We start from the raw sequence: 10,283 nt of genomic DNA, 5'->3' as shown, positions 1-10,283 counted from the left end.
TGACTACTTCCAGAAAGTGTAGGATTATTATAAAATTGTTTGGTGCAGAGAACCTAGTCACAATGGGCTGGCTAATGCTGATAATTACCACACTAGTTACTAACTCTTTTAGGTTAGGTGAGCTGAGGCTCCACAGCTGGGGCCGTTGCTCACAGCTTCCTAGGCAGAGAGAGAGGTGAGAACAAATCCAAGAAAGGTGTGCTCAGAGGCTTGGGATTGAGTGAAACTGGTTAATTACCAGTCACTTGCTATCTCCCTGAATTGCAGCTTCTGGCTAAGGAACACTCATGGATCGGACAGAATCTGACAACCTGCAACTTACTTCCACACTAAGAAGATGGCAGGGACCAAGATGCAGAGGACACACGAGGAGACAGTCTCTCGGGTACCAGGACCATGGCCACATGATGCAGGACTGGGGTATGATCCAGAAGGATAAAAAGCCAACTGCTCTCTTTACAGAGAGTGAGAGCTGAGGATCAGGTGTGCCCTGGGGGGAGAGTCCAATTGCTCCTAGATTTAAATTCTAATAATCCAGGAGATCCGTTCTCAAACTGCCTGTCCCTACTATGTGAGTATTCAGAGATACAGATCCATAACTCTCCTCAGATTCTCAAAAGATTCCAAAGAATCCGAGATCCTCCAAAGAAAGAGATTGCAAACTATTGGCCTAGATCACTGGAGAGACAGGATGACATTGGGCAGAGCCCTAGAAGATTCGGGGTCCCTGGTGATCCTAAAATACATGCAAGGTGCATGTATGCATGTATAGGTGCACATGCCCTTGTGTGTAAACGTGTGTGTATATTTTCCTGGGGAAAAAAAGGAGTAACTTTTGCTACATTCTCAAAGGTGTCTATGACCCTCATGAGCTCACTGTCTAGCTCAAAAAGCTATTAGGTTTGTTTATACTTTAGCTACTGCTTTTCAGAGGAAGACTTACAGACTTCAAAACGGAGCTCAGAGTAGTACTGCTGCTCCATATGAGGATTACAGGCTGGGGCCAGTAGCTGGGTGGCAAAGCCTTAGGAACTGGTCTTTTCACACACACACACACACACACACACACACACACACACACACACACAGAGGAATAATTTTTATTTTAAAAGTCAAGTGCCCAAAAGACATGCCAGGGGGTGATGATCCACAGGCCTCCCTCCCGCCCCTCCCCCATGCCTCATAGTAGATTCTCAGGTCTCTTCCAAAGCCCTGAAACCTGCACACCTCCCTCATTCGTTCAATGAATACTCAGGGAACACCTACTGTGTACCAGTTTCTAGTCTAGGTGCAAAATAAGATACTAGTTTTCAAAAACCTAGGCCTTTTTCCTGCCCCAGGCTGTCTGGGGGTGCTGCTGACTTTCCTTTTGATTATAGCCTCTTCCCACCCTCCCGCCACCCCGCCTCCACACCTAGCCTTCCCCAAACCCACCCCAAACCCCCATCCAGAGAAGCAAAAGCCATTCCATTCCCTCATCCCCACTCCCTCAGTGGGCTGGGGGACCAGCAAGAGAGGGTTAACAGCCCCTGTGAGAAGAGCAGCAAGGAAAGGTGGAAGAATGCCGAAGGCCAGGGCAGGTGGACCAGCCCGGGTTGGGGGTGAGATGGAGTGGGGACACTGTCGGCCAGGCGGTGTGGGGGGGGGGGGCGTGAGGGCGTGAGTCCGTCTCCACCCGCAGCCGCCCGCCCGGGCCTCGCGGTGCGCCGGCTCCCCGGCTCCCCGCCCGCCGCCTCCCGGGGCCGTGGTGAAGCTCTGCTCCCCATACTGAGCAGTCCCCCGGCGGCGCTCGGACACGTCCCCAGGCTGGATAAGATCGACTCGGCGCTGGCACCGCAGCCTGCGCGAAATCTCGCCATCGGCGCGGCTCGGGCGGCCGCCGGGGCCGAGCCGGGCTACGCCAGATCCCTATCTGGAGGGTGGCGGGGGGATGCGAGCCGGCAGCACCTCCGCTCCCGCCACCCGCACCCTCGGCCCCGCGCGCAGGGGACTGCGGGGTCCCGGGGCTCTCCGCCCTGCCCTCCCCCGCCGCCTTCCTCCCGAGGGACGTCGGCTGCCCACCGGGGTGGGGGGGGGTGCCCGCGCCCCGCCAGGCGCCCTCTCCCGCCTCGCCAGGCCCCGCTGCCTCCTGAAGGTTACGCGGCGGAGCGCGGGGGGCGCTCGCCGGGGTCCGCGCCCGGCCGCCCCTGTCCGCGCCGCCGCCCACCCCCAGAGCCCGCCGGGCCGCGCCGCGCCGCGCCGGGCCAGCCAGGCTGCCGGCTGCTGCCACCGCAATCCCGGCTCCTAAATCAGCGCGGGGAGGCGCCCCTTCCCCCACCCGGCTCCCCGGGCTCCCCGGGCCGCGATTGGCCGCACGGGCGGCCCCCAACCCTGGGCCCCGGCTCCAGCTGCCGCGCTATTGGCTGCGGGTCTCCGCCAGCCTTTACATAAGCCCGGGCGCGCTCGAGTGGAGTTGTATAAAGCGAGCGCGCGGCGTCGGGGCGGGAGGCTCGAGGCCAGCCCGGGACCGGGGCCGGGAGCTGCAAGGCGGCGGCGGCGGCGGCGGCGGCGGAGGCGACCGCGACCGCCCGCGCTCCGACGCCCCCAGGCGGCGGGGCTGAGACAGCCGGAGGATGCCTCCGAGCGCCCACCCCGGAGTGAGTACCGACTCCCTCCCGGAGCCCCCACCCCCTCGGGCGGAGAAAGTTTCTCCAGCCCCCATACCCCTCCCCGTTCGCCCTCGGGGGGCGGCGGGGATTCACCGGCACCGCCAAGGCGATGGTTTGGTTCCCAACTTGCCAAGAGGCGTAGGACTCGGTTGGCGCGCAGAGCCTCCCCGGCGGGCTGGGGGCAAGACGAGCGCCTGGCTGGATGTGGCGGAGAGGTGGGAGCCGAGGTGCGGGGTGAAGCCCGCAGCGGGCAGAGGAGGGGTTGACAGCGCCCGGGAGGTCAGCTGTTTGGGGAGGGGGTGCTGGGGCTTGGGAGGGAGCGGAGCAGGTGAGGAAGGCAGTTGGGGAGGGGGCGGTTCTTGGGGAGTCACACAGCCAGGCAAGCTCAGCTTGCAGTCAGGGAAGCCGGGGGCCTCTGCTTCCCAGCTGGGGAAGCGCCTTGGGGGGCTGGTTCTCCTTCTCCGGGAAGCCAGCCCTCTCCCCTGCACAGCGCTGGGTATGAGAGCTCCGGAGCCAGCTGCGCGCGGTGTAGCTGCCAGCCGCCTTTTGCTGGACCGAGGTGTGGCCAGGCTTCCAGGCTGTCAGAGACGAGCCCGCTTTGGGCATTCCGGGAAAAGGGGGCGGGGGTCTCCCTCGTCCCCGCGAAAGCACGGAGAGGTTTTGGTGGGGCTACAGGCCGGGTTTGGGGGCATGCCCAGCAATGCAGCGCGCTTCTTTTGCGGTACAGTTGTTGGGAAACCCTGATAAGTCCTGCTTCTGCAGAAACCAACTCAAGAACCCAAAGTCATCCCAGCCTAGATGGGAGCCTCCCTAGGGGTGGGGGTGGGGGGCTTCCTCCGGGAATGACTAATGTGTGTCGCCGCTGCCGCTGGTGGGTTCACCCACTGTGGCATCTGTGCGCTTCAGGAGGTGCTTCAATTCACCAGGCAGGATACATTCTTGAGTCCAACTTGAAGTACCTTCTGGGATGGGTGCAGGACTTCCCAAGCGAAGCCAGATGGGAAAGAAAGCAGGAGGATTCTGGTAGCGGGTAGCTCTGTGGTGCTGTCTTTCATGGAGAGAACTCATATGGGAAGAGTAAGAGGTATCATGGGAGATTTGGGATCCTGATAACTTGGGGGCAGGCAACACCCAAGACTGAATTAAATTCAGACAGTGCCACAAGACCTCGGAGCCATGAACGGGAACATGGCGGTCGTTCCAATATGGTTCTTAAGGAAGCCTTTTCTCCTTCGGATGTGGTTAAGAACATTCTTCTGGTAGCAGGTTCTAAAGTCAGACTGGAATCTTGGTGCTGGTCAACAGGACCACAATTAGAACATTCTAGATTCTAGTTGGTGCTAGTGGACTCTGGAGAAGGTTGAAAGGCATCTGCTCTGCAGATGCTAGATTGAGGCTGTATCCTTTGCCACATCCCATCCCTGTTCATAGGAGTATGTTCCAACTCCCAGGGTAACTCATACCTCCTCTGTCTAGAGCCCTGTTATGGGGGCTATGAATTCAAACTGCTCTCCATCCTCTCTCACTGTCTGCCTGCAGTCAACATTTTTCTGCTGCATCTCCCAAGACCTTCTTTCCACTGGGAATTGTGTGCCGTGAAATACCTGCTTGTTGCTCTTTCTTCCCTCTTCTCCATCTGGGTTGCACCTGGTGTTCTGAACCCTGATGTTTATTTCTTGGCACCTGGATGTTTGGTCTTTACCATCCTGCATCCTGTGGTGCACAGGGGTGTCCCTGGGAATATACGGACCAACGGCCTGCTCAATTCTAGGGAGTGAAACATAGACTCTTCCAGAGAGAATGAGCCACCAACCAGGAAAGTCGTTCTGTTAAACAGCTGTGACAGGCTTTGGTTCTCAAGCTTCCTAGCCGCCTGCAAAGTTGGTGGAAGCTTAGAGGTGGAGCAAACTCCTTGGTGTCCAGTAGGGGGCACCAAAAGCACCTATCTCAGGACTACTGACTTTCTCCCTTCTTGCCCTTCACTAGCCATCCTAACTTCATGCTTGAAGGGAGCTCCGGCCATAGACCCCGGACATCACAGGTGACTGGAGCCCTTCTGCTACACACTTTCTGGACTTTAGGTGGTCCTGTCACCTCAAGTGCAATGGAGCTGGTGAGCTGTACATTCCAAGCAGAGGGAGCTGTTACATAGTCCTGCTTGCTCTTTGAGATAATTCCTTTGGGGTTAGAGCCAGTGTGTTACTCGAACTCACAAAGGACTCATAGAACCTGAGAATGCCAGAGCTAGAAGAAAGGAGTCTTGAGGAACACTTAATCTATCCTCTTCCCAAACCTTGTATTTTGCATATATAACTTCATTTCCAGATGCTAAAGACTGAAGCCCAGTAAAAGAACTATGTTGCTCAGATCACATGGCTATCTGGTAGGAGAGATGGAACTGAGTCTGAGAATTCTCAGTCCTCTCTGGATCTCTTTCCACTCCAGTGACCTGCTTCTTCTGTACTGTGAAGATGGACATATGTTCTTTACGCAGTAGGCACTGGTAATTACTGACTGATCAGACTTCAATTAATAACTTCAGTAAATTTGAAGAAATTTTCACTCTGCAGAGTGAGGAGGTAAAGAGCAGATAAATTCTCATAATGTACATACACAGATCATGGAAATTCCTAATTAGTCTTTCATCCACCATCCTTTCTCATTGTACAAGTTCTTTAGGCAAAAGTCATGCACTTCAGGATTCTGTCTGTGCCTTGGGATCAGAAGTGCCCAGGCCTTCACTGGGTGGTCTTCAATCTCAGACTCATATCTCTTCCTTTTCTCTACTGAGTGTCCTGTGGTCACACCCCAGCTGGTGGGAACCTCTCAAACTCAGATCCTGGATGAATTGGAGAGTTTCCAGAGTATTTGCCAATTTCTCCCATGCTTGCTGCTGCTCCCAGCTCAAGGTCAGAGTGCTAAGATGTTCTATTTTTGCAAAATTCTCCAGTTCAGGTTTCTTGGGTAACCTGGAGGATACTCCCATTTCCACAGCCTGCCCTTTTGTTCTGCAGACCTGGCAGCTGACATCTCAGCAAGGCCCCGGGAGGGAAGATTGTGACTGACCTGTGGCTGCCCCTTTGTTCCCCTCTCCCACCTAGTTTCTTTTCATGGTGTTTGGCTTTTCTCAGGTTCCTCTTGGAGGCTCTGCTGACAAGGCAGCCTATGCCCTCTGAGGAATCCCCTATTGCCAAAGCCTCTTCTCTCCCTGAGGCTCACCTAAGGTGTGCTTGTTGTCAGGCAAGCTGCTTAAGGTTGCTCTTCTCTCTTTGGCTCATAGACAAGATTGGTCTTTATCTTTGGAAAGGAAGGAGGTAAGGATCATGTGCACCGCCAGAGAGCAACACCCCTTTCTTTACACAGGGTTCCAAGAGTTGTGGTTGAGATCTCACCATCCTCCTGATTTAGCTGGAGAAACAGCCATGCATTCTCAAGCCTTGGTTTGATTCTGGATTCAGGCCAGAGGAGCATAACTATTGATAATATAGGTAGAGCACAAGCTTTGGATGATTGTTTTTAGAAGTTGCCCCTATCATGAGCCCTGCTATATTGTTGACCCTTCCCTACTCTCACTGAGTTGCTAAAGACAGAAGCTTAGAATGTGGCACCTTGACTTTCCGGCTTAGGGACACCTAAGCCAAACCACTTGATCCATGAGTTCCTCTATTTCCCTCTCTGCTAAGTGGTCAAGTTGGCAACCTCATAAGGGGTATTGGAGAATAAAGCGGAGGGAGGCCATCTTCAGTATGCCCTTGTTCTTGATAAGCTATAGGGAGGTATTCAGTTGGAAGGGGATATTATTGCTGGCTCATAAGAAGCCACATAGGGTCTTGCTTCCTCTGAAGCAAGGACAAGTGTTCTAGGTCTTTGCATCCGTCTCTGCTCACAGCCCCCTCTGGGCTGATGGACAAGGGCTTCTTGGCAGAATTTCCTCTTTGCCTGGTTTCCTCCCTCATCTCAGAGTTTTCACTTTGGGGTTCTGACATACTTGGGGGAAAGGAATTTTACAGGTCCCACGATAATTCTGAATGTGATGGAGGGCCCTGAGCTATTGATTCCTAAGGAAGGATCTTTCTGCTGGGAGAAGCCTTCCTCAGAGCCCAGTGATTTAAGAGTGCTGACAAATCCGTGCTCACCAAGCCTCCTGCAGGCTACAGATAGGCTTCTAGGCCAGCCCGGACTGTGCTAGGGATTTCCAGAGAGCCTGGCTGGTTGCTTAGGGGACATAAACCTGTGAACTCTCCTTAGGAAAAAAGTATGAAGTCAGTTCGTACATTATCGCACCAAATACACCCAGAACCACTGAGGGCATTTAAGGAATGAGAATGACTGAGAAACTGGGTTTGAAGAACATCCAGAAAGGGGTAAAGGAGTTAAGGGAAAGGAGGGAACAAGACGGTCTTTTTCCATGATCTTGAAGTTCTTGAGCAGTGACTAAAGAGGTTATTTAAGCACTATCCCCGTCATATAGCAACATATAGAAACAATTTTAATGCCACAATTGGAGCAAGAACCCAGTGGGGAAAATCCAAAGATGTGGCTAAACATACTACCCTACACAGAGAAGCCCTTACTACAAAGCATTATCATGATGGCCATGCCCATGGCCCAGCTATCCAGCAGGCAGATAGGAGGATTATCATCCAAAACTGGACTGGGCAAAAATTTGAGTCTTTATCTGAAAAACAAACTAAAGACTGGTTTAAGGGATAGAACATTTGCCTAGTGAGCACAAGTCCAATCCCATTTAGATAGATAGGTAGATATAGATGATAGATAGATAGATAGATAGATATCTGACCTCAAATGTCAATGGTGCCAAGATTGAGAACTCCTGGACCAGGGTATCTCAGTGGAATCATTGTACATTACACATGGCATACAGAGATCCAGGGACAAGGGACCAGCCAGGGTCACATAATTAGTAGGCAGGCCTGACCTAGATCTCAGATCTGTTCTCCTGAGACTGACTTACCCAAACTTTTCCCCAAAATTGTTATGAAGAATAAATTTGAGCTGTGAAAACACTTATAGAATTATAAGGATATTCTTATTAATATTGCTATTATTATGAACTGGGAGTTTGGAAAGTTCTATTTCTGGCTCTATCACTCACTGACTCATTGTATAATGTTGAACGTCTGTGTGTGTGTATGTGTCTCTGTGTCTGTGTCTGTGACTGTGTCTGTGTCTGCGTGCTGGAGCAGAAGGGGGGCGATCTTAGCAAAAGGTAAATATATTGTAATCCTTATCTCTAGAGAAAAGTCCAAAGATCTGCCCTTCAAAAATGCTAGACACCTTAAAAAAAAAAAAGAAAGAAAGAAATTTTCCTTGAAAGACATCATGTGGGCTTTGTAAGAAGCAAAATGCTTACTTCTTGGAAAAATTCCAGTCCCCTGGCCCTGTGAATTGGTTCCAACCCAGGAAATCTGATCAACATCCGGAGGAGAAACTGATAGCTCCACAAATGACAAGTGACTGGATTTGTCTCTACTCTCTCCGAGAAGAAGAGACCTCCTTGACTTCCCTGCCACCCTTTCCTACTCACTGTCCCTCCCAGCACTGGGAAGTTCAGCTGGGAACTTCAGGGAGGAATGGGAAGGTGGGGCGTTAATTAGTAAAACCTTGTTTACTTAACAGACATATTCTTAAAGATCTCTTCCAAGGGACATTTTGACATATTACTTTAATTAGCCACAGAAGAATCGAGAGTGCAGAGAGTGTAAAATGACCCGAGCGGTTGTTTCCAGTTACTCTTATCTTTGTTTGCACCTGACAAGTATCCTGACAAGGTCACGGTATCACTGATGAGCTCAGGCAGTGTCCTGGTGACCACAGGAGGGCCTGCAGGGGCCTCTTCTCTCTCTTACGCCAGCCTCTACCTACCCAGAGAAACAGCTACCTCTGTGGACATTTCTGCCTTAGCAATTCTGGGACCTCCTCTAAAGTATCTGTCTTAAAGGGATCATCAAGCCCTGCAAACCTCAGTGAGGGGAACAGGCCAGGGAGCCTGAACTTTCCTCCTGGGCAAAGGGGCTGCGTGCAGGACTGGGAAGGGAAGAACAGTTGGATAGCCTCAGTTATTGTTTTATGTATAAAGCTTAACCCTGGCCTTGTCCTCTTCCTGGAGGAAGCATCTCCAGAGTTTCTCTACCCTTCCCACGTGGGGGTTACTGCTTAGATCCCTGTCTCAAATGCTGTGTGGGCAGGCCCTGAGACAGGTCCCTTGATCTATAGTGTTCAGTCTCTATAATCAAATGAGCTAGGCTATAAACACTTTTGAGTCACCACAGGCTCATTCTCTATGTAAAGGCGGTTTGGCTTTTACCTGGGTCTCTAAAGACAGTCTCTGTTAAATATCAGAACTGTGTACTTCTCATCTAAGAAGCTATACAACAAAAGAGAGGTAGGAACAAAAGAGAGTTCCTAGGAAGAGAAGAGGTGGTGGGTGCTGGTGGCTTATCTCTGTAATCCTAGCTATTCAGCAGGCTAAGATGGGTGGATCACAGTTCAAAGCCAGTCTGGGCAAGAAAGTCTAGGAGATTCTTCGTTCCAATGAATGAGCAAAAATCAAGAGATGGAGGCATGGCTCAAGTGGTAAAGTGCCTGCCTTGAGCAAAAAAAGCTTAAGGACAGACCAAGGCCCTGAGTTCAAATCCCAGTACCAACATATACACATACACACACTCTCCAAAAAGGAAAGAAGTACCACCGCATCATTTCTCAGCTACAGATTCAGCACCTAGCTTAGCACTTGGTGTGGGATTCCTCATAGAATCCATTAGAAATGAATCAGGGAATGGTGAAGGAAAGCAGGTGATTGCTCTGGAACAGAGGTAGCCTGTGGGATTAATGTGAATCTCCAGCTCAGTCGTTGAGGCCTCCTGCTGCTCTGCTAGCTCCTTCCCGGAGCTGGCATGTGGCACAGGGGCCACATAAACTTCCAGGGTTCCACTGAGCAGCCATGGCGGTCCTCTCTGAGCTTCCGGCAAGGCTGGGCTTCTCTGCCTTTCCACGATCCTCAGCTGCTTTCCACTCCCCCTGGGGCAGCTGCAGTGAAGCTTTGCCTGTGGAATAGGTGGGAATTCGGATTTCTACTGAGGACGAAGTCGGGAGTGAATCATTGCTTCACAAAAACCTTCCCAGGAGGATGCTTTTAAATAGCAAGGGCCGCTAATGCGTTTTAAATGATTTTGGAAAAAAACTGACCCTTAGACTCTTAGGCCTGGAAAAGAACTTTGGAGGTCATCCAGTGGCCCGCCCTTCCCCTGCTCCACACCGTTCAACCGTCCTCTGGAACATTCTCCATCGCCATTCAGAAACCCAGCCTGCCCATTACCCTGCACACCGAGGCCCCCAAAGCTACACTGCCCTTTCAGAAATCTAAGTCTGATCATGTCTCTACCTGTCTTCAAATCGTCCCCATGCTGTGACTCCAGGCTCCTTGCCTGGCATTGCAGTTTGTCCACACCCCAACTGCAGCCTCCACCCTTCTCCCCGAATTCCTCTACCTCCCCCCATTCCATCCCACCCACACCCACACCGTGTTCCAGACAAGCATTCACAGCATGCACATGCTGTCTGGCATGCCTACCTTTGATCCATGGGCCTCTGCCACCTCGAATCCCAATTCAC

At 52.1% G+C, this 10,283-nt stretch overlaps 1 protein-coding gene across 1 annotated transcript in view; it reads left to right on the top strand.

The window, feature by feature from the left end:
• Positions 1-2,250: 2,250 nt before the first annotated feature.
• Positions 2,251-10,283, top strand: part of Crtac1 (cartilage acidic protein 1) — a 141,754-nt gene continuing 133,721 nt past the window's right edge. Inside the window, exon 1 of the mRNA XM_013017672.1 lies at positions 2,251-2,636. Coding sequence (XP_012873126.1) covers positions 2,613-2,636 — 24 coding nt within the window. The 5' untranslated portion in view covers positions 2,251-2,612. The remainder of the gene's footprint in view (positions 2,637-10,283) is intronic.

The sequence above is a fragment of the Dipodomys ordii genome, unplaced genomic scaffold (assembly GCF_000151885.1).
Source record: "Dipodomys ordii isolate 6190 unplaced genomic scaffold, Dord_2.0 Scaffold36, whole genome shotgun sequence".
Taxonomy (NCBI): Eukaryota; Metazoa; Chordata; class Mammalia; order Rodentia; family Heteromyidae; genus Dipodomys; species Dipodomys ordii.
The sequence above is the reverse complement of the archived record's forward strand: the minus strand, read 5'-3'. Positions and strand labels throughout refer to the sequence as shown.